We start from the raw sequence: 27961 nt of genomic DNA on the forward strand, positions 1-27961 counted from the left end.
TTTAAACAGAACATCGTTATTGAATCACCTGTTGCCACTTAATTACCTATGTTTGATTACAAAGAAGTAATCACCTTTTTAGGTACAAACTTCTTCATTTTTATATCCTTTCATGGCGTCCCCTAGCAAAACTTCTACATCCATTTCAAAGGCTGCATCAAAATTTCTGTGAGCTATGTCAGGCATGCAGCAGCCCAGCCTCCTATCCTGAACTCTGTGAAATCCAGATCAAGACTTTGAATCCTCTCTGTTATAGTGATCAGACCTATAGGTGCTGACCTATGGGGCCAGTGTTGGTAGGCTGAGCACACAGGCAGAGTACTCAGGTGGGCCACGACTCCCACAGCATGCTGGATCCCGATTGCGGCGCGGAGGAACTCTCTGAGGGGTACACGTGTGGACAGGTGGGTCACCCCGCGGGGCAGGGGTGCTCGCCTTCCCGGCTCTGCTCTCGGAGGCACGCAGCTCCTTTCCTGGGAGCCTCGGGAGCCAGGCCTCCCCCACCGTCGCCCCCGGAACGCCGCCGCCAACCTCGCCGTCCGCGCCGCCGGGGGCGATGCTCCCGCGGCTCCCGCCTGCCGCCGCGCCGGGGGGCTGCGGCCCGGCGGCCCACACCGCCGTGCCCGGGGCCGCCGGGCCCTGCCCGCCCGCCGCGCTGCGGGAGCGCCGCCCGCCGCCGCCCGCACCCCTCGGCGGCGGCCGCTTCGCCTGCGGCGCGCCCCGGCCCGAGCCGGCCCCCGGCGGGGGGAGGCCCTGGCTCACCTGGAGAGGCGGCGGCGGCGCGGGGGGGGGAGCCCCGGAGGGGGAGACGGTGCCCGCCAGCCCCCGCCGGAGCGCCCCTGCCGCGGCCTTTGTCTGCGCTGTCACATGGGCCGCGGTGCGGGATTTAAGCGGGTCTCTGCAGGACATGCCGTGAGCGGCGCGCCGCAGCCCTGCCCGCAGCGGCAGCGCTCCGCCCGGCCGGGGATGCGGCTCTAGCGGCCCCGCTATGAGCGGCTCCTCCATGGCGAAGAGTGAGTCCCGCACTTCGCTGCTGAAGGCGGCGGGGAGCCGGCGGGTGGCGGGCGGCCAACCCCAGCCCCGCGGCAGCCGCGTCCGGGACGGCAAAGGACAAGGCGGGCAGATGGGGAGGGAGCTGAGCCAGGAGCAGCTCCCCGGGGAGCCTAGTGCCCGCAGGCCGCTCTGCCACCCGGGCGCCCGGGAGGACGGAGCGAGGGGTGCAGGGAAGCTGTCACATGGACGGGGGGAGAGCCAGCCCGAGCCGGCGGAAGGAGGTCCAAGGAGAGGCAGCGGCAAGGAACCCGTGCGGACATCCAGGCAGCATCACCACCTCCCGCCGCACGCCAGCCACGGTCACCCCCAGGACCAGCATCACCTCTCAGACAGGGATGGGGAGGAGGCAGAGGAGGACTTTTTCTTCAGTCACAGGCAGAGGTCCAGCAGAGAGTCTCTGAAGCTCTCGGAAGGCGCTTCACCTCTGTCCAAATCCAGCAGCAGGTGCTCCACCAAGTCCTGCGGCAGCGATCGGTCAGTGGAAGCGGATCCCCTCATCCAGCAGCTGCACCCCATGCTCAGCTCGGTCTTTGGCCAGGTAAGGGGCAAAGCGCCCCTCGCCACCCACCCCTCCCTCTTTTTCCACCCTCCTTCCCTCCGCGCCTCCTCCTCCTGCGGCTCACGGACCTCCGGCTCGTCGCTCCGGAGCCCCCCGCGCCCCCGGGCGCAGCCCGCAGCTGTAAATGCACTGCTTCCTGGCTGCCCCTGCCGAACTTCTCCCGGCGCTGCGGCACGGCCGGGGCGCTGCGGGGTCGGCCCCGAGGAGGGCTCCGCGCCGGGGACGGGGCGCGGGTCAGAGCCCCCGGCACCCGTCGGCCCCGCCGGGCACTGCGGAGGGCGCTCTCGGTGGTGCTGACGGGGGAAGTGCCGGTGCTTTCCCTGTCGCCGGGGGAAGTTGTGGCTCTGCCTGCTGAGGGTGAGAGTCAGAGAAGCGGATTTTTAAAAGCTATTTACTTATTAGATTCAATCTCTCTGGCTCCCCGCCTTGCTTTGCTGTATTTGTTTACATCTCCTTATGGTACATTTCTGTACAATCAGCATATGAATCATTTCTGATGGCAGAAGCTGTCAGGAGAAGGTAGTGGGGAGGACGACAAAAAAAAAAAATCCTGACCCAGTTCCGAAGCTTTCCTAGTCACTATGTTAGAATGGAACAGATGCTTTTGGTGTTTGCAAGCTCTTTCGGTACAAAGCTGTCACTTTTAGCTGCTTTTGGTAGTGAAATTACCCAACAGGGTTACCCTCTAAAAATGAAAAGGCAGAGGGAGACTAAATTGAAATTTTCTTTTAGAGACATCTAGGGATGTTACTGGAAAATGTAATCTCTGGGAAGATTAATGTAACTGCAATCTTCCAGAAGCACAATTATAGATATAAGCCAGTAGCCTGTGTGGCTAAGTTCCAGCCCTGGAAATGATTGATTAAACCAGAATTATGATTTCTGGGGTTTATTGTTGAGTCCTCTTCTCTTCTCTTTTTAAAATTTTTTTCCTTTTTTTTTTAATGCATGTTTGGGAGGCTTTGCAAGGAGCGCATTCAGACTGAGATTATGGAGAGAATTAGAAAAATTTTTGTAATTGGGTGATACACCCATATGTTTAATATGGGAGTGTTGTCTACCTCTGTTCATCTTGACTTCTCCAGATAAAAATCAAAGCACATCTGTTCTCTCCAAAGCACAACAGTTTTCCATCCTCACTGACAGTCTGCTGTTTAGGACTGTTATGGTTATGTTTAACTCAAAACGAGTCTTATCTTTCCTGTGCCAATGGTGCACCCAAAGTCTAGATTAAAATTTTGCTGCAACAATAAGGAAGAGCCTGGTCAGAGACAGATGCTCAGCCAGGTTACAAAAAGCAGTATTCAAGCAGCAGGCTTTGAAATCCGTGGTCTTGGCTCTGACTTACGCTGTAGTTTTGAGGGCAGTGAAGATGTATCCGAGAAGAGATGTTAAGTCTGTGGAGCTGTATGTCCCCAAAGCGTCAGAAATACAAACAAATCCATGCCCTGTCTCCCACTCATGGAAACCCCTCTGGTTTTGAACTCAGTCCTTACCTGAACAGCATCTTTATTTTATCTGCTCTGCTGCTCACATTCCAGTGTCAAAAGACATTTCTGAAAGCTGTAAATGAAGCAAAATTTATCTGTGGTGTTGAACAATGCCCTTTACAGAAATGAGAGAGATACAATTCTAGTTTTCACTTTTTCACTGAGTACATTGCACCAGTGCTTACGCACACACACACCAGCATCTTTCTTTTAGAGCGTAGTGTTATTTATTCCCTTTTCTCTCCGTATTCATCTCTCACATGCTTTCTTTGAAGTAACTATGACAGAAGGAAAATTTAGTGGAGATTTTAGGACTGACTTTTAGGAGCGGGCTGTAATAGATCCCCCTGTACAGGGGCAAGATGGGGAACTATAATTTAGGATACACAAAGAGCTGGTTACAGAAAGAGATACATGAAGCTTTTATTTTGTAATGATATCAAAATCCTGTGATGAATAAAAGCTCAGGGGTAAGATGTATGGAAATTCTGTCATGGCACAGAATGATACAAATTTTGTTTCTGTGAATGAAAAAATAAATGCCCAGCATTGTGTGAAAATGCCCAGCATTGTGTAAAAAGGTTTGAGACAGGCAAGGACTTACACCTGCAAGAGCCCAGGCTGCAGCGTGGGCTGTGGCAGGGTCATAGGTGCAGGCAAGTCCAGGGTTGCAGTCTGAGGCTGCAGGTGCTGTAACACCAGTCTGCTCCATATTGTGATTAGAAGACAGCAACAGCTCCGCAGATAATTCATTTAATGTGAGAACTTCTTTCTAGCCCACACAGCCCACTGTGAAACAGTTAAAACAGTAATTTTGCTGTACATAGGAGAGGAGCACAGTGATGCATATCCGCAGCAGCAGAGCACTGTGGTCCAGCAGCACCAGTATATCTTGTCCCAGCTCTACAGATGTGGAACGTCATCACCCTGTTCCATGGTGGTGCAGTGATGTGGTCGCAGATGCAGACACTACAGTGGTACAATCAGATACACAGAAAATATTGCAGGGATGACTCCATGGAGGATGTCATTACTGCAGTAACAGCAAAAAGGAGCAGTTCAGGACTAGAGGGTTGTGTCTGAGGGAGACAGATTTGTAGCTGTGCACAAAAAAAGACGGAGTGAAGGAAGAAGCACTGTGTTTATATAACCAGCACAGCAATATAGTGCACTGTGGGTGTGTACTCCAGAAGAATGCTAAGATACTGCCAGGATACAGGATACAGTGATATTTTATTAATTAGGCTTATGCTATATTGGTGCGGTGATGTTCTAATACCATTAAGCAGTAATACTCTTTTAGGTTATTTTACCATTTTATAATTGAGTGGTACATTAATTAACAAAAGTAGGGTAGTGTAATGATGCATTAAGTATAAGCCAGGATGTCATCTTAGCCTAATGACATGTTTGCACTGGCTCGGTGCAGCAGTTGCAGAAGAGCGCTCTGCTGTGGAGTTTGTACTGGGTTAGGATGCAGTGCGTGCAGCTCTGAATGCCTGGAGAACACAGCAATGCAGTGGTGTGGTAAAGCAATCCTGGGGCAGAGCAGAGATGTGATACTGGTGCCATGTGGTAGGAGTTTGGCAGTGCCTGGGTGTGATAATTGTGGAGTGTTCTAGCCTGACAGAAGAGTTTAGCGGTCTACTGATGTAGTAATACAATATTCCAAACAAGAGCCATTCTATACAGCAGTGGTCACTTCTGGTGTGATATTTGCAAAGGGCTGTGCTGATCTGACAGCACTATCCTGCTGTAGCAGAAGGCAGCAAGTGAAGTATTACCACCATGCTGCAGTTTTGGAAGCACGGCTGTGAGTTAGCATGAGGACAACGCCACAGACTTACTTGGTGACAGTGCAGTATGAGTATGGGCTGGTTTTGTGTGGGACAGTGGACAGCAGTGTTTTAAAGTGGCCCTGCAGTGGCAGGAACTCAGTGCAGTGTGAGAGCAGTGCTGTGACACAGGTGTAGTTGGCAAGGGATGTGTGTGTAATAATGCAGCAAAGTGGGAAAGTGGAAAGAAAAAGGGAGCGTGAGGAGGATATTTCATATAATTTTGTCCTGATAGGATAGTGTTGGAGTGGCCAAGTGGCAAGAGTGTTGTGAAGCATAAGGGAGCATGCTTACTACCCCTACAGAGCAGAAGAGTATGAGGGTCCTGTAGTGTCTCTAGTGTGGCTACAGATCACAGTTCAGCAACAGGAGTGACCCCTTGGCAGCTGGGGTGGTGGTGAGGTGGCAGCCTGACAGCAAGACACAGTTTATTAAGTGACAACAGTAGCAACAGCAGCACAGAGACCGGGACAGCAGTGCAGTGGCAGCAGGACCGCAGTGCAAGTTTTGTGGCATTCCTGGGGCAGCGGTGATGTGGCGGCTGCAGTGCCTACAGTGCAGCAGCCGCTTGGCACCTGGCTCACCACAACTCTGTATGGGGACTGCAGCACAGGGAACTGCTGGCTCTCCTCGCTTCATTCCTCCTGTGCTTCAGCACGGGCCTAGCTGGCACCTTCAAGAAGAGCTTTTTCTGGGCATTTGCTATGCAATATTAATTTGTAAACGATCCTGCCATGTGACACCTGAACGTTTTCAGAGCCGTTTAGCTTTCACACCCTGCCTGACTGTTAAATTTTTCAGTCAAGTGATTCCCCAACAGTTTTCTGTCAATTGCCTCTGGTAGCATGGGGATCAAAGGGGTCAAACAATTGCCGTAGAGAATCATGAAATATTTACAGGGTTCTGCTGTTAGCACTGTGGCCAAAGGAGCTTTTGTATTTCTATTTGTGCAGGGAGTTTAAAGCATCTCCTGCACCATCTTCCATTCCTACTTTAATGTTCACATCCACATTACCATTGAAATAGGGAAGGAATGTTTCTGCATTTCTTGTAAAATTTTCCTTTTCTTGTCCTGCTCCATCCTCCTTTATTCTTGAGCTTTAGCTCTTCGTAACAGGTTTTAATGGACCTTACAGCAAACTGGGATGACAGAAGTGGCCCCATTTTGGGGCAGGAAGTGTCCCCAGGCTGCCTGTGTGGAAAGTATGTGTCAAGAACATTCTCTTCTCACTAGCCAAGAGCGTGTAGGGAAAAGGTGCCCTGTAAAGGAGAAAAAGCCTCTCACCTTTCTGATCTTCTCATCTGCCAGATGACTTTGCTCCCTCCAATGTTTTTGGCTTCAGCTGATTCTAATGGGAGTTTTGCCCAAGAGCAGCCACTGCATCAGGACCATTTTTGGAGCTCCACCCGTGGAGAACGAGGAAGCCCTGGCCAGCTCTGCCAGGGAAGAGTGGCTCGTGGCTCAGTAATGGAAGTTTTCAGCTGGCTGTGTATTGGCGAGGGAGGCTGCAGCTTGTTGGGCTGCTCTGAAGCAGCGATGCCAGCAATGGAAACTTTCATGTGTCACGCTGTGGGGTAGCGAGGTGAAGGTGAAAGATCTGGGTTTCCAGGTGCTCGCAGGCTGTGTTGTGCCTGTAAGGTGAAGCAGTGGCATGTCAGGGTTCGTGACAAACTGAGACAGTCTCTAACTAAACTGCTCATTAACACTGTTAAATCTTCACAGTAATTTGGGGTGAATAGACTTCTGGCTTAGCATGACTGACCGCCGAAGTGATGCTGGTCCCGTGGCATAGTCTTGGCTTGCTTGGAGTACGGAGCATGGGTGCACAGATTAGGAGGCAGAAAAAAACTGGAGAAATGCCGTATCCTGCACCGACTTTTCCTACGTGATTTATGGCACCTCTGAAGGCTTGTACCGGCCCCAAAAGAGTTCCTAAAGGGCGCGGGCGAAGAGGGAAGGCAGTCCCCGTGGCTGCAGGGGACACTCCCACGGACGGCAGTATTCCCCCCGCTGCTGCCCGTCCCGCTGGGACTCCCTGGGAACGGCGCTGCCCCGTGGCGGCCTCTCCCCCTCGCACTCCGCCGCGGGGCTCCAGGACAGCCCGGCGGCGGCGGCCCCGGCCCCGGCCCGGGCTCCGGCGGCCCCGGCGCGCCCCCGCGCGGCCCGGCCGCCCCGTCCCGGGGCCCTTCCGCGCCCGGCGGAGCCACCTTGGCACGGACCCGCCGCGCTCTGGGCTCCCGGGGCATGCCCTGTCCCTGGGCCGCCCAGTGAGTGTGTCAGACCCGAGGTGAGCCCCGCTGTTGCCGTGATGTAGTCGAGACCCGCTCCCAGCTGCGTATTCACAGGAGTCCGGGTACCTGCGTGGGGCCCGTACAGCCTCTGTGCTTCCATCCCTGCATGAGTTGCCGCAGCCCATGTCCATGCATGTAGATTGACGTAAAAAGCCTTCATATACATGTCTTGTCTATGTATACACAGCCTGCTCGTGCAGCGTCTGCTAAATCTTCTGTGTGGCTACACAACCACCTCTGTACACGCTTATGCATTCCTGTGCTTAAAGCATCAGTCGGCGTTTGCGTACACACCTGCCTGCTGACATCCGCCACACCTTCCAAGGTACGTCTCATGTTTTTATATGTAACGAACTCAGACACAGAGAAACATTGTTCCACTTGAGCATATCCACTCAGTTCCCTCCTTGCTCAGCTTGGAGAAAAGTTTATCACGTTTATTGCTTGTAAAGAGCTTGAGGGATGTGAGCCAGACACGCAGAATCACTAAGGGGCAATGGATAAGCCTCCTGCCTGCAGTGGGTCTGCCAGCAAACATTAATCTTTGTCAGTGATTTACTTTTTAAACAAATCTGTTTTAAAAGGCTGTAGAAAGACATCAAAATAAAACCAAGATAAAAGAACATTCATTAAATATTCTATTCATGAAATACACAGCAGTATGATCTAATGCACTGAAATACACAAACCTGGTTAGATTCAGCTTATCTTTGGCGAGAAAAAAAACCTTTCAGTTATAAATTAATCATCATTTATAGAAGTCCACTGTCCATTTTGTTAAGCTTTACCACCTTGATTTTTTTTTTATGCAATCCTGGGTTTCAACACAATATCAGGGAAGTTTAGCTTTAGATGTAGTGGCTAGGCTGCATGCTGTCATCTGAATTAGCTGTGGTACTTTGTAGCATTCCAGCTTCAGTAACTGTTTTTCCCTGATGAGTCCATGAGTGGTATTGATTTCCAATAACAAGCAGCTATATGGTGTACATTCAATAAAAGATGCTTAGCTAACTTTGGGCTCCCTTTCAATAATCCTCTGACATTCCTGTTACCTTAGAGAGCAGCAGCAGAGCCCACAAACCTGAGTAATCCTCAAATTTCAATCAAATGCCCCACTTAAAAATAAAGAGAAAGAACTGTCCTAGCTATGGTCATATTTAGATTTTTAGTAGCTTTCTGCGCCAGCATAAGACCATGAACTCAATACTATCCATGAATGAAGACATGAGCAATATTCTAATATTTCTTCCACCCATTCCTTCCCTAGAGTACTTTGCATCTTGCAACCATCTTTGGAAAGAATACACAGCATTGTTTCATCCCACGCAGAAAAAAAATACATTCTCTGCTCTTGGAAGGACACAGGCAACTGTGTAACGTTGTGAAGCATCATGTCACAACAGCTGAAGGCAGGAAGTAGTAAAAACACCAGCAACCCCACTGTATTCTGCTGAAATAAGACACAAAGGGTTTAGAAACTTTGGGACCAGCTGTATTGAGATATAGCCAGAGACCTGGGGTACACAGTTTGGCCCTTTTAAAGGTGCCATCAGATCCTTACTCAAATTAGAAGTGAGGCAGATGTCTGTTTTATGGTGGCAAAGCTCATGTAGTGCTGCAGGGTTGGTTCGGAGTATTTGGTTGATATTGGTTTCCAGGTCTCTGCTCATCTGATGATCAGCCACGTTTTCAGTAGCACCTCAGTGTGCCCGCCAAACAGTGACCCCCTGTCCCTCTTATTTCCAAAGAGATAGGGAGCCAGGCATATTCTGGAGCAAAGAGAAGGGATCACGTAAGGTTTATTTTAAACAACCTCTGTGCCCCATATACATGACGAATCCTCTCAGCAGCTTCTGAGCAGTCAAGTTTGTATTTGTCTTTTTGTAGCCCATTGATGGTCTTTAGAATCATCATCAGCAAATATCCACAGTACATTGTGCTCTGGCCAACACATCTCCTGCGTAGGAACTTGGAAGTTGGGCTAATGCAAAATACTTGGATCAGATCTGCAGGGAAGGTGTCAAGAGAAGGCACATTCCCATCTATTTTCATCTAATGCAAAATGAAGCCAGCTATTTACAGCCAGAGCTGTTCTAAACAGAAGTTGACAGGCAGTCCAGGCTTTGTTACCTTGAGAGGGATAGAAAATATCCTTGGTCTTTTTAATAAACATTGTATTGTTTGTGATTGATTATGATCCAGTTGCTCTAATGGAAGAGAATATTATTCACAGCATGAGTCAGCAACACTTTCTTCCTGGAACAGTTGACAGCAAAGAAAGTTCCCAAACTCTCTGCAGAAATATTCCTCTCCCTAGATGAGAATCTGGACTGCATCCACCAATACCTGCTGGTGCCTCCCCTTGAGATGGACATGTACTTGTCTGACTGGCATATGGAACTATCCAAGGTTCATTTGAGGTTAGAAGACACAACTCAATGTGCAGCAAAAGCACTTGGGAGCTGATGCAGAAGAAGAAAGGGAAATCAGTCGCAGAAGTTCAGAGTGCCAGTGCATGTTCCAGTGGTTGGGAGCTTCAAAATGAGGTCCTTGACAGCACTGGCAACAGGAGGATGTTACCTAATCCAAATGCTTAGGCTCATCTGAGGTCATTCAGCAAACAAGATAGTTTCTTATAGAACGATCTGTTTCCTTTAAAATATAGATCTATAGGCACCAGATAAAGGGTGATTGGAAGCAGATTTGAAAGCTACTAATCCATATATGCACTCTCCACTCTGGGATAGGAAAAAGTACAACAAGAATTCCTGCCTTGTTAGGATAAATCAAGTAAGATGGTGTATTTTAAAATACTAAATGTTTGAAGCAATTAACGGGCTCTTAGTAGAACTATGGACTTCAGTGAAAAGATGCTAGGAAAGAGTTTTCCCTGCTTTACTATACACTACCCACTACCTACTGACATTGCAGTCTTTATGTTGTGTTGAGAACAATGATGTAATGTTCCAGCATGTGAAGGACTGTGCACTGAAACAGGCCTAGCATCTGAACAGTCCCTGTACAAATCTGTACTTCCACTGAAAATTTTTGCCAAGCAAAGCTACAGTTTGATAAGCAATCACATGTTTTGGACTGATTTTGGTCTTTCTGTTGTGTCTGTTGGATATTTGCTGCCATTGGATAAAGTTTCCAGCAGCTGCCAAGCGATTAGCTATGATGGGTTCCAACATTTTCCTATGAAATGAGCGTTTCTGCTAAAGGTGCTAACCCAAAGCACAACACTGCTGCTTTTTAAAGTATCCAGACATATTAAACCACCTAAATCATTCCTTGTTCAATGCCAAGTCACCCAGCCTTCTCCCTCCCCTGTGCTCAGGCCAGTCAGTGTGCCAAATGCTTCTTTCCCGTGAGCTGAGACCTTGCTCTGTGCCAAGCTACGTCTCCTGAGGTTTTTGCTCTCCACCTTGGACCTCAGGAGAAAGGGAGGGTGCATGAACAGCATCAAGACTCACATTTCACAAAGTTCCTACAGATTTTTAGAACGCTTACAACAGAGACACAGACCTTAAAAGAACAGTGTGATTGCTACAAAGAACAGTGTGGGAAAGCCAGTATACATGCATGTGCAGCCCTCCCACATGCATACTGACTACCCCAGATATAGGCATACCCACAGATCAGCACCTACACAGAAATGTTTCTGACACACTTATTCTCAGCATCCTGTTCTCTTACAGCAGCCTCAGTTGGAGGAAGGGAGAAAATGTGTTCCTTCTAACCTAATCTTCTAATGACCTTTCTGCCAGCTCCACTTTCCTGCCTATCTCTAAGCTGCCTGTGGTGGTGATGGGAACAAGATCCCACTGTAGAGAGATTTTCCTCCTCAGGGCTCAGCAGGGGCTGTCTGCTAGATTGTGGTGTCCTGCCCAGTTGCTCTTAAGAGAGTCAGGGTAAATAAGGGGATTAAAAAGTTGTTTATGATCGCATCTCTTGGGGCCTTGCAGCTCCACTAGAGTTCTTACAGAACTCGAAGGGTTGTAACTGTGCTGCAAACCTGGTGCAAATGGGCTCCCATTCCCTCTTCCCATCCTGGATTGCAAACTCCCAGCCAAGCCTGGCAGCAGGTCTCAGCCCTCTCACTCTGCCCTGCACGTTTCCTACAACTGCCTGTAACTGCAGGGAAGAAAAGCTGGAGAGTAGGCAAACACAGTGATGTACCACAGTGGCTGGCTCTGAATGCTCTGCTGCAAGCTGGTATTTAGAGGGTGACCATCTTGTTGAGAGGCTTTTCAAGCTCAGTAAGACACACTCCACAGCTGTATTCCAAAGCTGTCCCACAGCAGTCTGGGAACTGTGATGGATTTTTCTGGCAGGAGATGTCTGACTCCCTTTCTTTCCCTCCCTCTCTCTGGGACAATGTGGGAGATGGGCACTTCTCAATTGCAGGGCTGGCCTCCATGCTTCCTGTCAGGGAGAGATTCATTAGCAGCAGAAAGGCAATTCTCTCTCCTCTCTACTCTGGAATTGAAGTCGTTTGTCTCTGGAAGGAGCCCAGGCGCCTCACTCGCTGTGTGGCAGCTTCTGCTCAAGGGAGACAAGCACTTTTTCAATAAACAAGGAGCCTGGGGAATGGCTCTAGCTGACAGAGGACATTATTAATGACTGGCACTTTGTCAGAGGATCAGCCTCCCATTAGCTGCTTTAAGAGGGGAAGGAGAAAGAAGGCTAAAGATGGGAAGCCTGAGAGCAGCTGGGAGTTTCAGCATCTTCCTGTGAAGTCCCCCACTGCAAGGCCCAGGGATGGCACAGTCCCCAGAGAGTGACTATTTTTCCTCAGCATCTCCCGTGACAGTGGGAGACAGGCCCAACTCAGGAAGAGTTTAGCTTTCCAGCCTAGTGTGGGTAGGCTCTGCTGTGGAGGTCTTCTCTCCTGTCCCACTCTCAGTCAACCGTGGGTACAAGGGGCAGACAAGGAGTGTCTTCCAGCATCTGTTGCTGCATCTTCTTGTTTTGAAGACCCTGTGGACCTTTGTGCAGCTCCTACCCAGATCATTCAATGAAGAAGTCATTGAGGGAATCTGAGAGGAGGCTGTTCCACTGCCTTCACTCTTGGGAAGCCGTTAGTACAAAGAAGAGCAAGAAACACCATCCCCTATGGCCATGCACTTCTGTCTGTGACTGGAACTGGAGAAGCTGTGGACTTTTGTCATACTTGGACTCCTAAACTCATCTCCTTAGGTGGAAGATGCCTCTAAACTCTAAAGCAACTGTTGAGTCACTGTAGAATCATACTTAATTTGCCACAGCACCATCAGGGAGGAAGGAGAAATCCCGCTTTGTTGTGATATTGCCAGTTCATCCTTCTCTGTCCTACAGCCCTAGAGCTGCTATGAGAGTGAGTCCTGGGCTCTGTCACAAAAAGCATGTGGTGCAAGTACTCAGCCCATGGCGTAGGTCTTTGTAGAAGCTTTTGTTTGGAACCACACTTGCAAACAAAGATGTGAAATCTTTCAGCTGAACACCTGAGTGTCCAACCAGCCTGCTGCATAACAGGGTGTAAGATTCAAGAGGACACTGTCTCAAGCTGCATCAAGGAAGGTACAGGTTGGATATTAGGAAAAAGTTTTTCACGGAAAGAATAATAAAGTACTGGAATGGTCTGCCCAGGGAGGTGGTAGAATCACCATCTCTGGATGTGTTTAAAAAAAGACTGGACATGGCACGTGGTGCCATAGTCTAGTTAAGGTGTTAGGGCATGGGTTGGACTCAATGATCTTGAAGGTCTCTTCCAACCTCATTATTCTGTGATTCTGTGAAGATCAATGTCATCCCTGTCTCCACAGTATTTGAAGGAGTTAGCTCTTCATACTTCTCATCACTGTGGAGCTGCAGCTGTGGTGCCTTCATAGCTAAAGGTGCATTCACCATCCTGCTCAGATCCTGAGTGTGATGATGTGTTTTTTATGCAAGTTAAATTTCTTTTCAGACTGAATGCTCTTATGCTCAGCCTGAGATCAGGAGAAAATATATTGGGGACTCACCCCTTTTCTTTCAGAGATTATTCTATGCTACAGGCATAAAGTCCAAAGTTTAGAGCCGGCTCTAGGTTCAAGTGCCTCTTATTTGTTCCAGGACTTGGGCTCTTGCAATGGATGGATCTGATGTCAAAATTCTTTGATTCACATTATCTAACCTGGAACTGTTTAGATTTAGGATTCAGGTGTGAGCCCATCATTGGCAGACTTGTGCAGGTTAAACGGCCAATTGATTTTTACTTGCAGAAAGCTGGAAAAACTTTACTGCAAGACTGGCTCAAGGTCTCTCCCTTGTGGTTAAATATTACTGTCCTGGGGCTGAGAGTGTTGTAGGGTCCTAGGACTGCTGTCTCCAGGCTTGCTTCCACCGTGACAGGAAAAAAATCAGACACTTCTAGGTCTGCTGGTATTTATAAGCTGAAACAGGTCCCACCCAGATAAATGGTCCATTTCTGCTCTGAAACGAGCCGTGGTCTGCTCCAAGCCCCTAAGTGGATTGCCTTCTGGCCAGCCTAGCGCTGTGGTGATTGAAAAGCTGAGAGGAGTTAGAAAGGGGGTGGGTAGGGATGCAGTGTTCAGAGGCTGTGTGGACCCAAACTAGCTAGATTCACTGAACTCATCACTGAAATCACTTCTTGCATCGCCTCTCTGTTTTAATTCTCCCTGAAACAGCTCTCTCCTATGAGTGAAACAATCTTGCCTGCAGATTGAGGGGGGTGGGAGGGATTTGAACATTAATCTGATGTAGATTATACACCCGCCTCCCTCTCTCCCCCCTTCTCACTCACTCTCTCTCTCCCTCTCTCTCCTTCTCTTTCTGTCTGTTTCTCTCCCCTCCCTCTCCTTCCTGCTTCATCTCTTCAAGTGAACATAAAGTAAAATACGGAGAGAGAGAGGCAGAGAGAGAAAAAGCTCCCTGAAGAGGGAAAGCCCCAGCAGCCAGTAGCTGTTTGGATTTGCCTGGTACTGCCTTTCTTGCTTTGCTCCCAAGGAATACCTTTAATGGGATCAATTGCTTCAGTTCCTTTATAACCAAGTCCACCGGAAAGGCAGCCTCAACATATTATGGGCAACTGTGTGAAGTCTCCACTGAGAAACCTCTCTAAAAAGGTATGTTCCCTGAATCAAAGTGCGCTGTGCATTTCCACTCCTGCTTCTGTGGATGGGTGACATTGTGGGCAGATGAGAATGGGAGATGGGAGAAACACAGAGATGAGTATGAAGGGTTCAGCTCTCTCCACCAGACTTTTTCTGTAAGAGCTGCACACAAAAGTGCAGCCAGTAGAGGCCAGGATGCTGAGAGCCATAATGTGTGTAAATGAATGTGTGTGTAGGCTTGTGTCCTGCTCGATGTGTGTGTACAGCTCTCCTCTGGGTATGTGCAACTATGTGCTTATTGATGTGTACAGTGGGCTGGCACACTCCTGCCAGGGCGTGTGTACTTGATGTGCGTGTGTACGTGTGAGTTTGTGCATGTGCACGTGCTTCAGTTGAGAGTTACCTACATGAGTAATCACATCTGTCAAGGGTGTAGGGACATATATCGACGTAGGTGTGAAGGGTCATGTGTCTGTTCGTGTTGCCATTGCTGTAGAAGAGTATGCACACCTATCGGCCCATCTGATAAGGATACATGTGTGTCCTTACCTCTTTACGTCTCTACACAGGCATCTCAAGCAACTGAGTGGGTTTGCTGTGAGTGCAGAAATGGGGAATTTCTGTGTATCACACACATACCTTTGCTTGCATGGTGCTGGGAGTGTGCTCACCTGCTAGTGCATGTCCTCACAGAAGTCTGTGTGTAGACATGCACATGTTTTTATGTCTCTCCATCCTTGCATATGCACACAATTAGTTTTGTTGGTATGTGTTTGGGTACAGAAGCATGTTTTTCTCTCTGCTGTGTTTGTCCATGTGTCTGGTTTTGAGTGGATACACTGGGCCCTGGCTGTGTGTTCGTGCATCATGTTGCACGTCACCATGGCCATGCTTGGGCCCAGCTGGACTTCATCTGTGAGCTGCCACGTGTATCTGTTAGGCTTCAGCCCAAAGTCTGCTCTGTGCTGAGGTTTTACAGTGGTCCTGGGACAAATTAGATTCAGGAATAATTCTGCTGTTATGGACTGGGTCGAAATGGGAATGACATGCACCAGAAACATTTTCTGTTTGACTGAGGAAAATCTTACAGCACTGTGTACCTGTCAGCCACATGGTTCTCACTTGGCATTGCTGAAAATCTAATAGCTCAGCAAAAAACTATGCAGTTCACTCTCCATAAATGATAAAGTTATGCTGATCATCCAAAGTATTGCAATGAGATGCTGCCTCTGTGGAGACCTTGACAACAGTGAAATGCCACTGCCATCAAGATGCTCCATCCAGGAGACCTTGCTGCCTGGGAAAGCTCCTCTGGGAGGGAGCTGTCTGGGAGAGGCTCTCCATCACAGAGTGCTTCTTTTGGTTGGATGTTGGCCTCTTCTGTGTAGAAACACAATTTGCTTGTTGTTTTTGCTGCTGTAAACAAAGCTGGTAATGGCACAGTGCTGCTGTGGGGCAGCTGGGATACTTGATGAGGGAAGCAGTTAGGCAGTGCTGAGACCAGTCCCTAGGTCAGGGTGACCTGCAGGGAGATGTAGAAGTAACTGAGGTTCACCCAAATGTTGCACATACGAAAAACCAACTTGGTTTCTTGTAGCTCGTCTCCAACTTGGAATAAAAGGAGTTGGCTGCAGCTGTGCAAGGGGATTGCAATCAAAGTCTGACATGTAGCCAGGCTGCTTGAATCAAAATGAATTAAAAAACCTGTAAATTCTGTGTCCTCAGTCTTTTAGGTAATTTATGCTTTCTTTCCTAAAAGCTGCTTTGAATAACTCACTTTGTGCCTAGTTAAAGGACCTGGGATGTCAGGACTGAAGAGAAAAAGTTGCAAAGCTGAATTAGAGAATTTCTCAGACATCACTCTAGTGAGCTATGAAATAAGGCCTCGCACACTCATCCTGACAGGTCCTGGTGCTCTGCCATTCTTTTGATCGCAACACACGTGATTATAGTGGAGACTTTGCAGATCAGTCTTAACATTGCACAACTTCACTTGGTTGTTATATGATCCCAGTTGTTTTTCTCAGATTTTACCTTGAGCAAACTCATTTTGCTGAAATGTTAAAGAGGAGGGACTGCAGACAGCGTGTGTGGAAGCTGCTCTTGGGTGACAGTCTGAACTCTTGAGTACATGATGTCAACCCAAAATTTGGGATTCACTCCCAGGCACCAGCTGACTTGGTCTGGGTCTGGCTGACACCAGGGTACCTTGCTTGTTCAGGCTTTGACTCCATGTCTGTTGTTGGTAGCTTCAGTTTCCTATTGTCACAGTGTCCCCCCAGTGATTGTGAAAGCCATCCTGGCTGCTTTTCCCTCCAAGAAATACTGCAGTTGGGATGGAGGCCCCTCTTGGCTTGCTGTTCTGCAAAGTCCCTCTGACACTCAGGCAGGAAAATGAAGTGAATCCTGGTGTGCTTCTGCTATGCAGAAATTAAAAGTCCCTCACTTCACCATACCTCTCCACTTTGTCCATCTCTAGATCAACCAGGTCTCTTCTCACTCCATAATCTGCTGGTCTGACACAGCCAAGGGCCAGACTTGGCCAGGAAAGTTAGTGGTCCTTCGCTCAGGGAAGGGACTGGGAAAGCCTGATCTCTCCAGTCCTATGCTTCCATTTTCTTTGTCATGCACACTGCTGTTTCCCGTGTAATGGGTGGCTGATGTTTCTTTGCCCCGTACGAATATCACAGCTCCCTTCCCCGCTCTTCTGGGATATAGAAGGAACATGGTAAAGGGAACTTGAGTGGATATTTGCAGGAGAACTTGTGAGACTCCTGGCAGAGGGAACATTGAATGCCATAAATCCTGCCTGCAAGGGCAGGGCAGGGCAGGGAGCCCCACTGAACTGTTCACCATGGTGTTTTGGCACTGCAGCAGTTTGACTGGTCACAATCCTCAGTGGCTCTTGGCAACTGTTTTGTCAAACTGGCAACCTCTATCGAGACAGAAAAATACTTGGATGACTATTATGAGGTACTGCTGAATAGCTTGGTAATAAACTATTGACTGGAAGTGTCAGAAAACAAACATTTGGGGCTGTGGGGCTTTGCATCCTTCACATGGCTTCACTGGAATTAAACACAGAACCAATGTGGGCTATTTAAGTGATTCATATTATTTGGTATATTAAACTGAAAAATGTGCCAGGAAATAAAGCTGATAATTTTGAAAATACATTGCACTGATGTCACAAAGCTGTGTAGTTCAACACAGATGCCTTGACATTTAGCTGAGTTAGTAATATGCCATTTGTGGATGGATGCTTATCTTTCAGTTTAAGGACAAGTATCCTATGTGTCAGGACTAATCAGAGACAGATTCCTTTCTCATCCATGACTGCAACAAAAATGCTTTTCTGCTTCATCATTTTCTTTCCTCATGGCTTGCTTTTTGAGTTATTTTTGTTTTGATGCTTAATATTCACATGACATTATACATGAGCAGATTGGTGTAAGACTGTGTACAAAAAGGCAAATTACAAACCATGCATGCAGTGTAATAGCACATGGCGGACACAGAGAGTAGATACAATAGTCGTAGACACATGTGAATGGGGGGTGTTTATGTCTGGTCTTTTAGCCTGAAAATGTACCTCAGGATTTAATGAAAGGGTTAATAGAGACAATGACAATTGACAGAGCTTCTCTGATCACCAGTGAGAACACTGGCTGTAGAAGTAGAATCATTCCTGAAGAGGAGTCTGATGTATGATTAATGTTTATTCTGTAAAACCAAGGGTCCTGTGGGTTGTGTTGGCTTTTTATAGCTGCATGGGAATATCAGGATAAGAGTTTTTTTGCAGAGCCAGGGAAATGCATTTCTATAAAAGGAAAGCAGTGCCTCCTTATAAAATCCAATGCTGGATTCTCTTCTGGAGCCTTAGCTTAGCAGGACATGTGCACTCAGGAAAATGTGCAAATGCAAACACACAAAAATGTTGTGCCCATGCCTGATCTCCACTTTGGGACTGTCAGTGATTAGAAGAGGCCAGGGCAGTAAGTGCCTCAAACCCTGAGGATGTAACTAATTAGTAGCTGCACAAGCAGCGTGAGCCTGCAGTTGGCAGAGCCACCTGATGCTGTAAACGGTCTTCTGATAATGTGATAAAGTGTGTGATGCTGTGTTGCTGAAATGTAATGTGGAGCCTGTGCAGTGGCTTTGTGCAGGCCCTGCCTGGTCTCCTGAGGATGCCCTGGCCAACACGACTCTGCCGGCAGGTTTGCCTGGAGTACAGGCTGGCACACGTACTGTTAAATTGGGATGTGCTTGTCCTTTGCAGCTCATTCAAGGCGGTGTTAACTCTGGGGCTGATTGTGGGAGTGTGGCGCTTTGGGCTGTGTCTGGGTAGATGTGAGCAGTGCTGAGAGTTTGATGTAATTTCAAGGTGAAATTCTTGTGCTTGGTTGTTCTTCTATCAGCTTTTGAAAGTGAACTCCTGGACTTACTGCTTTTGTACAAATCCTAATAGGCTGGTGGGGGGGACGCTGTGTGCACCCGATGAAAGAAATTTAGCAATTACATCTCTGCGAGGCGGTTCAGTAAAACTTCAGAGGAACAAGATGGGGAGGTAACATCCTCTGTTGTGTTGTTTGCTTGCTGCTGGTTGGCTGGGAAGATCCGCCATGATGAGAAGACGAGCTATAAAGCTGTCCAGACGAGTGAAGAGGGGTCGTCGGCTTGCGAATACCAGGGTCCGCTCATGGTGCTGGCCCAGAACTGCGCCGTCATGCACAACCTGCTGGGGCCAGCATGCATCTTCCTGAGGAAGGGCTTCGCAGAAAACAGGCAGCCTGTACGTAAGTCAAACCAAGCGGGGCGAGACACGCACAAAGCCATGTGGACGCGAGTCGGGGATGCGGAACTGCCCCCGTGCTCCGTCTGTGTGGAGCTCTGTAACTCCCAGTCCTGGGTCTCGAGCATCCCGGCTCCAGCTCCAAGTGCAAATACAACCACAGGCAAATGTCTGACCTGAAGGATGTGCAGATACCCTTGTGCCTAAACACCAAGAAAGGAGGATTCTAAAATTGCAGCTATGGAAGATAGATCCAAGCCTACACTCAAGTAGCCATAATCATATGGGCTCAGGAAAAGGTTTTAGGACTTCAGGACTTGAATAATCATAGTGACTCAGGAAGAGTCCAGTGCTCAAAGCTGTTATTCTAGCAAGACACCCACCTCTCCTTCCCAGAGGCTCAGATTAGCATTTAAGGCCTAAATAGCCAGTCAAATGCAAATCAGGGCATCTGTATTGGGAACAAGCCGTCCATATTTGATACTGTTCCTATCAGTTCACAGTGAGCACACTAGTACCAGCAGAAATAAGCAGACAGCTGCCTCCTCACAGATACCCAAACACAATCTCTTGTGCACTGACATACCCAGCCTGACACTGCAACAATCCCAGCCAGTTAAACCAAGGAACATCAGGCTGTCCTCATATTTGCAAATAGTGCCAGGCTACCAAATGCTATTACCCTCCCACACAGAGAGAGAGAAATAGCAAAACCATATTTATTTATTCAGTCACACCTATTGTAACTATGTGTTCATATGCATCCAATGTATGCATTTATATACAAACAATACAAATATGTGCTTCTATGTATGCACCCCAGTATTGTGTCTTTACAAGAACTAAAACATATTTTTGCCCCCAAACATTCTACTCCTACAATATCATTAATTTAAAGACAAACAGAAATGTATTATTAACACACCTTTTATGGATATGTATGAGTGAATACGTGCATTGTCACATATTTACCCAGTGCCTTCCATGTTCGTGTGGTCAAACAAAGCTCACTGCAATTACCTCGGAATCAGAGCTTTATTGCCTCTGTAAGAAGCCTCTGTTTTACTTGTGTGTTGGTATGTTAATCTACAGCCACAGGAGACAAGTAGGTCTTTATTTCTGAAACTTCTCCTTCAACCAACAACTCAAAAAAGAGTCATTATGTGTCATTATTGATCAGAGGGCTTTTTTTTTGTTCTTCCTAACCTTCAGCCACTAAGCGATCACACAGTCCCTGTGCCAGGTCACTAAAACATGAAACACACTCTCACACAAGCATACTTGCTGACCTGCACAGAGCCGCCTGTCACAGGAGATAGGTCCAGCTCCCTAGTGGACAGCTGGACAAGTGTCCATCCTGCTTAGGCCATGGAAGCTCACTGTACCCTAAGAGATCTCCAAAATAGGATTAATGATGTTTCTAAGTACCCTGATGTAGAATAAGTGCATCTAATAAACAGCTTTACTTTTATTGACTCTCTAGGCCGACAGGATTTATTGTGCGTAGAACAGAAATAAATGAGGGTAAGACCCTTAAGTATAATGGACTCTCTGGGGGTCACCTCTGCTCATATCTAGATCTAAACTCTTGGAATAGTTTTATTGCTCTTCCCATATGCTCTCCAAAAGCTTTAGAGTGATTCAGCCCATTTTATCCCAAGCAATTTTATTCCTTAATAATTTTAGGGGATCTTCTTTCAAATTTAAAACAAAAAACCTCTTCATGATGTTAGTTATCACTCGAGTCAGATTTTTCGAGGGACATAAACCCTCCCCCTCCTTCTGCATTTGCAGTCTGTGGCTCTCTGATGGCAGAATCTTTATGTGCAAAAATCTGCTCAGAATCCTGCAAATGCAAATACTTTGGTGTGCCGGTGCTGAAGCCCCCAAATCTGACAAGTGTCACTGATGTCAGTTGGAACATGGTCTTCAGTGAGGGGGGAGGAGGAGGAGGATGGTCTTGTGAGGATTGTGCTGGAGGAAGGCCTGGGTCCTGCTCTGGCCACTCTCACAAGACAGTGGCTACTGTGGCTGAGTCATGGCACCCTTTGCACCACAGCGCTGGCGCTCACAGCCCTGCACCTGCTGTGCACCCAGCCACTGCCTCCAGGGATAGTCTTTGTAATCACTGGAATAAAGTGCACAAGGTGCTGGAACTTATCACAGGTGGTTTTCTTCCGTTATTTTATCTAAGGCAGGACGGCAATTATGCCTCCTGCATCCGGTCTAAGGAGTTTGAATTGTTTTATTACTTGGTGTTGATGAAAGCAGAACAAATGGGATGACATGTTTGAAAATACCAGGTCTGTGAAGGATGAAATGGCAGAGCCAGCACGCTCTGACAGTTCCATCCAGCACAGAGATGCCTCTGGGAAGGTTATGAGTGGCAAGCTGGTCATTTCTCTGGCACAGCCCACTTCTGCACAGACGTAAACCAGTGTGTGTCCTAGTTTGCTATGCACTCTGACAGCTGCCATTAGAGTTTCCAGAGGAGCCTGCAGTTAAATAGCAAAGGATCATCCTTCTCAAACTGATCAAAGGCACCATCTCCAGGGACGTGTGGTGAGGCTGGAGGACACCTGGAAGGCAAGGAGAAACTCTGCACGGTTGAGGGGAAAAGCCGAGAGTGAGACGACAAAAGGGATCGTGTTTCTGTGTTTCCAAATTCTCAGATGTTTTGGATTTGCCTGGGAGCCATGAGAGGAATTAGAAAGGGCATTTAAACCAGAAAGCAGTGCATTTCTATGCTCATCTCTTCTTCCTGGTGCAGTGTTGGAACTTTCCTATACTCTTTTATATCCTCCCCCTTCTTCCAAGAAATTCAGATTGGATGTTTGAAGTTGCAGTGTTTCCTGAATATGGTGAATCCTTGTTCTGTTTCATTTGAAGATGACCTTGATGATGTATATGTTTTGTGTCTGCCTTCATGCCTGGTTTCAAAATGTTTGTATATGGAGTTGAGACTGGGGGGAAGGGGGAAGTTTTTACCTTTTTGTGGGGACAGACTGCAGGAGATGTCACTGGGACAGTGACTCATGAGAGACCTCATGGCTGTTGCCGTCCTGCCAGAAGGACAGAGATCAAGCAGTGATCGGAGCAGATGATGGTCTAGACTGCTGGTTACAAGGACTGCTTCCAGCTGTTTTGATCTGTGTGTGTCAGCAGGAGCGGCAGTAGAAATACAATCAGAGCTCTAGAGGAGATCATAACTTCTGCAGGGACAGTCTCTGCTCCAGAACTTGGTGCTGGGGAATGATGTAGGAGCTTCATGAAGGTGCCGATAGTACCATCAGTGAGGAGGCCACACATCTTGCTGTGTTGGTCCAGGTCTATTCTGTTCAGGGACCACCCGTCATCCCCCTGTCCACGAGATGAGAGGGAGAGGGGCTTCCAGAGAAATATGTGCAGGTTAACACTTCTCTTTGGGAAGGAAAGCTGGGAAGCCTTCCTAGGTAGATGGTATTAAACATGTCATCACCTTCTTGTTTCTTCTCTCACTTTCTGGCTTGTCCCAGAACTCTTTGTACCAACAAGTGCTATTTTGAAACTATGTTTGTGGCCAACAAATGTCTTTAACATAATATGTTCTCTTTTTGCAGGATAGAGAACTGCGTCCGGAAGAAATTGAAGGTAAAATTTGTTGCTCCTTCTGTGTCCCCTTTCTCCCTGCCCAGTGAAAACCTATTGGCTGGCCCTTCCATGTTGGCCCCCATGGGTTAAAATAATTTGGGGCAAATCAAGAGAGATGTTTACTGGAATAATTCCTGGAAACCCCAGCAAAAGAAATAATGTATAAAACTGTAAGAGTGCTCACTGTGAAGGAGTTTGCATCCATTTCAGATTCTTCAGGGTGGGAGGATAAGTAAGTAATAGGATATTGGCTGTTAGGGAACTGCTGTCCTTCCAGCCCTCACAGAAAGCGTTGTGGAGCATGATACTATAATATGGTTCCAAGGAAGCTGTTTTACCTGCTAATCCTTACAGTGAGGGGTATGTAATAGAATGCAGAGGTAAAAGTTGGAAAAACTTAATAGTTGCAGTTTCTTTAGGGAGCACAGTTTGGCAATGAACAGTTTGTGATGGTTGTAGTCCAAGCAAGCTCTCTTACAAGGAATGGGTCAGCAGTGCTGCTGACAGAAGAGCTTTACTTTGCTCCAGTCATTGCCTCATGCAGGGAGACCTGGTGGGAAAATACTGAGTGTCTTAGAGAGTCTGGCTTCATAAAGTGCTGTTGATTCTGGGGAGGTTTCTTGGAAAAGGTATTTCAAGCTGTCACTGACAATATTGTTCTTCTATTCCCACAGAATTAAGAGAAGCCTTTAAGGAGTTTGATAAAGATAAGGATGGGTTTATTAACTGCAGGGACCTAGGGAACTGCATGCGGACCATGGGTTACATGCCTACTGAGATGGAGCTAATAGAGCTCTCCCAGCAGATCAACATGAACCGTGAGTAATACACACCCAGCTGTACCTGCCTGTTGCTGCTGTGCCCTGCATCATTGCCTCAGGCTCTCTTGGTATCTGACTGCCTCTTTTCCTTTGGATTTTTCCCGTGTCGTCTTTGGTTCTGATATTCACTCCTTATCATCTCTCCTGTTTGTTTGTGGTCCGTGGAAGTTGATGCCTTTGTTTTTGCTTATCAAAGGGACTGTGTGGACTGCGCTGTATATGGGAGCAGTGAGTGGAAGGGTTGTCCTTCATGCTTATGTTGTCAGGTATAAAACTGCCCTTAATGTGGGCAGTCAGACACTGGTGCACAAGTTCTGTATTGTCACATTGAAGCTGTTGTCAGATGGTGTCAGACTGAAGAGCGAGCTTGGGAAGATGGGGATGCTTTGATCAGATGGGTGATGGATGGGCTGTTGCTCTGTGGTGGTTTTTTGTGTATCTGCTGTGTGCCTGGGGATGGGCTGCAAGCGAGCTGTGCTGGCAGCATCAGATGGCAGTGTCTGCTGCAGTCATGGAAAGATGTGACAAACGCATCTGATTCACTGTAACTGTGTTTGTGGCCCTTGTCTTTCACCATCATTTTTTTGTCACCTCTCATCTGTAGCAGCGAGGGTATCACCCTCAGCCAGGCAGGGAAAAGCATATTTAGTGCATCTTATTTGTGACACAGGATTATGTTAAAAGGACAAGTTACTTGGTCAAGGGAAGGAAAACAGCTGTGACATACGCAACCAGTCACACGAAAGCAGCTGATAACCTTGGTACACGAGTGCTTGGGAATTTGAGAGTGTTGCTGACAGCTCTCAGGGCACTAACAGGTAAAAGAACTAATACAATGAATAAACAGTTGGACATGCATTAGTTGCTGTAATGGAGCAGGACTCCACCACTGCTGCAGGGCACTGCCTAGGCCATGCAGGAACATCATGCTGTGCCCTTGCCGTGCCCTTTGGCACAGGCGCAGCAGAGAGTTGCTATAAGCACTAGAACGATCAAGCCTCTAATACGTCATATGTGATACAATAAGGGTGTGACAGTCCATGGCAGGCTAGGATGGAATAGCTTGGGCTCATTCTGCCTAGCCCATAATCTGGAAAACACAGGGTAAAACTACCTCTGCTTTTCTTTTCACTGTCTCATACCTTCTGTGCTTTGCTTCTTGGAGAACCAAGTGCTCTCTGGGGCACACAGAAATGCAGAGTGCTGGTCTTGGCTTACTTACGGAGTTCTTACATACAATCTTTCATCTTGTCCAAAGTGGGCGGCCATGTGGATTTTGAAGATTTTGTTGAGCTCATGGGACCAAAACTTCTAGCAGAGACTGCAGACATGATTGGTGTAAAAGAACTCCGTGATGCCTTCAGAGAGGTGAGTGATCCCTTCTGTGTGTCCCCAGAGAGGTGAGCAACACAAGACATGATAGAGAGAAGAAGGAGAGGAGAGGAGAGGAGAGAAGAAGGAGAGGAGAGGAGAGGAGAGGAGAGGAGAGGAGAGGAGAGGAGAGGAGAGGAGAGGAGAGGAGAGGAGAGGAGAGGAGAGGAGAGGAGAGGAGAGGAGAGGAGAGGAGAGGAGAGGAGAGGAGAGGAGAGGAGAGAGCAGCACAGTGGAAGAGCTAGAAAGAGCCCAGTCAGGCATGGAATAAGAGAGGAGCAGAGAACATTACTAAGATAAGGGAACCCTTGAGGCAAGGAAGAGGAAAGCTGGTGCAGACACAGCATTTGCAAGGGATTTCTGAGGAGAAAAGACAGACTGTATCCAAAAGACACCCAAAGGAGGAAAAGGAAGGACATGGAAGCAATGGATAAAATATAGGGGGTTCAGGAGCAGGGCAATACAAAAACCAACCCAGAGCAAGATCTGTTTCTATTAACTGTATTTCCTCTGCTGGTATTTTTAATGTACTTGCAGTTTGACACCAATGGTGATGGGGAGATCAGCACCAGTGAGTTGCGAGAAGCCATGAAGAAACTTCTAGGGCAGCAGGTGGGTCATCGGGATATTGAAGAGATCATCCGGGACGTGGATCTGAATGGAGATGGGCGTGTTGATTTTGAAGGTGAGAAGGGATCAATGCTTGCTGTCCATCTGCTCTGGTGTGAGTCAGAGTTTCAGATCAGAAGCTGAAGATTTGCATGCTCAGGGCCCAGGTTTCTGAAGTACGGAGAAAAAATAATTCCATTTTTTCAGTCAGCTGAGTTGTTCATTTGTGTATCACGTTTTTCTGCGTCTCAGTTTTGACTGGGTCTCCATAATTCTAGCATGGTAAGAGATAGAACCTCTCACACAGAAGCAGATTCTGCTGCACACATGCTGTGTCTACCATCATTTTATGGGGCATTTTCCTTTCTTTAAATCTATTGCAAGAGCTGTGAGATGGCTGGATTCCGTTTCCTCTGGCTCACCTTTGTTAACTGGGTTTGTAGAGAATTTGTTTCTGTCCCTTTATGCCAGAAGATGGTCATGTGCCAGCTGTGCTCACTAAGACTGCAGATATCTGATCTAGAGCTGTCATGTAAAATCCTAGCGATAATTAATTTCTTCTCACAGTTTTCATGCCAGAAGGACTTTGAAAAATAAGAGTGGTTAGGTTACTATCCTAGCCATTAGCTGTGGCAGGAGCAATATTAATAGAGCTCAGGGTTTCTGGCAAGGAAGCAGTTGATATCAGACAGCTAAGAAGATATAAGAGCTGGAAGGTGTGAGAGTATGGCAGGCTGCTTTTTTCCCTGGTGGAAATCCAGTTGTCCCTTTGCAGTAAGTGTGAAGTACAGGAACTATAGACTTAAAGTAAAATTGACATAATTTTTTTGACTCAGCAGCATTCCTGGATCTCCTACATGACAAGGCATCTCAGTCCTCAGGAGGAGGACCCTCTGAGGGCTTTGAAAATATTAGAATACTACCACTATCTTCCTAGAAAGTATCTGGTAGCTGTAGTTGTTCCAATGCAGTGGCTGATTACATGACAGTAGCTCTCCTTGTTTCCCACAGCTAAATTTTGTTAGACAGCTAAAATACATGAAATGCTATCCCAGTATCATTTTCTCTGTGAATTACCACTTTAGCTGTCAAAGGACACCTCCATCAATGGAAAAGGAGGAATCAAGGGGGTAATTTCCACTGTGCTCCTCTTTGCAGAGTCTTTAGTTTCTCAGCAATTTGAGTGCAGAATGAAGACACATTTATATTTGATGGCATTTACACTCAATTTGAACAATTGCAATTGACTTCACAAACTGCAGGGTGGTCAAGAAGTAGATCCAGGGTATCCTTACAGTTAACATGTATCTTTAAAAACAAGAAGTCTCTCAAAGTAAACTTTTCTCTACAAAAATGTTGATACCTAGCAAAACTCTTGTGTTTTCCCATACTGGTGTCTGTGTGAAGTGGCAAGTTTACTAAGAAATCATACCATGTTCCCAAAACTGTAAATCAAGGTTCCCTGAAGTTACAGTGAAGGGAGATAATGCTTGCTGTAGTGTGACACAAAGAGTTGCTTGTGCAAACAAGACCGTAGGTGCCTGGGAAGGAGTCCAAGGCAATGAATTGACCTGCTAGTGGGATTTATCACCCATTATATCTAATGCAAGAATTAAAGCCCATGTTGTGTGAGCTCTCAGGACCAGTCTTGGAGCACACAGACTTTTCTGGCAGCCTGGGGACTCCAAGTCTCACTCTGTCTGCTTGCTGTCTCCAAGGAATGAGAGCTGGGTTGAGGACCATGGATGCCTTCTGGTTCAGGGCTGTCTTGTGTTGTTGGTTGCAGAGTTTGTTCGCATGATGTCCCGCTGAAGATTATTCTCAGCTAAAGAAGAATCAGCACCTTAGAGAGGGCAGAAAAGGACCTAGATGGAGCATCTAGCCCTGATGTTCCTACATGAAGGTTTATCGGCTGGCTGCAATTAAGACATTGCAAGATGACCTGCTGCTCCTCCCTCATGGTGGTCCCCATGCCCCTCCACCCTTTCACACTGTGAAAGACTTGCAACTTCCTACAACTGGAACCATTCCTTGAAGATGATTGCAGGAAACTGCAGAGCCAGGACTTGCCATGATGCTTTCATGGGATATTTGCAACTTCAGACTCCTCCTCCCCAGCTTTATTCTCCCACCATCTGCTGCAAAGCAAAAGCAGGAGAAATCCTCTTGGCTTGGTGGAAGAGAGCAAAGCCATTGGGACTGGTGGCAGCCTCAGGGCGTGCTCTGCACTTCTTGGTTTCCCTTGGTGAACAGTGTCTGTGTTTGCTGTCTCAGTGTGTGTCTATCTGTGTGGAGTTATTTATGCTTCCCCAACACTTATTTGCATCTCCTGTGTTTATGTTTACCAAGAGTAAATTCAAATATATGTCTTGTGGGGGGAAGGCGATAAATATGCACGTTGAAATGATGTGGAGC

General features: G+C 47.4%; 1 protein-coding gene across 7 annotated transcripts; it reads left to right on the forward strand.

Moving 5' to 3' along the window:
- Window positions 1-327: 327 nt before the first annotated feature.
- CABP1 (calcium binding protein 1) lies at window positions 328-27953 on the forward strand. Of its 7 annotated transcripts, XM_032127551.1 has the most exons (9): window positions 1501-1591; window positions 7417-7554; window positions 14091-14335; window positions 18939-19115; window positions 22715-22745; window positions 23420-23563; window positions 24825-24934; window positions 25475-25622; window positions 27333-27953. In XM_032127551.1, the coding sequence occupies exons 3-9, from the start codon at window positions 14291-14293 to the stop codon at window positions 27356-27358; spliced, it is 681 nt and encodes a 226-aa protein (XP_031983442.1). In that variant the 5' UTR covers window positions 1501-1591; window positions 7417-7554; window positions 14091-14290; the 3' UTR covers window positions 27359-27953. The 7 variants fall into 7 exon arrangements, with proteins under 7 accessions (XP_031983445.1, XP_031983440.1, XP_031983441.1 ...); XM_032127555.1 differs by lacking the exon at window positions 18939-19115; XM_032127552.1 differs by lacking the exon at window positions 7417-7554 and having other exon boundaries at window positions 1503-1591.
- The last annotated feature ends 8 nt before the right edge of the window (window positions 27954-27961 follow it).

Source organism: Corvus moneduloides, chromosome 18 (assembly GCF_009650955.1).
Source record: "Corvus moneduloides isolate bCorMon1 chromosome 18, bCorMon1.pri, whole genome shotgun sequence".
Classification (NCBI taxonomy): Eukaryota; Metazoa; Chordata; class Aves; order Passeriformes; family Corvidae; genus Corvus; species Corvus moneduloides.

Excerpts from the sequence above, each read along its gene's own strand:
- CABP1 (XM_032127549.1), top strand. The coding sequence starts at position 989 with ATGAGCGGCTCCTCCATGGCGAAGAGTGAGTCCCGCACTTCGCTGCTG. Across the intron at positions 24,935-25,474 it reads TCCGTGATGCCTTCAGAGAG|TTTGACACCAATGGTGATGG; the intron begins GTGAGTGATCCC and ends ATGTACTTGCAG. Across the intron at positions 25,623-27,332 it reads TGGGCGTGTTGATTTTGAAG|AGTTTGTTCGCATGATGTCC; the intron begins GTGAGAAGGGAT and ends TGTTGGTTGCAG.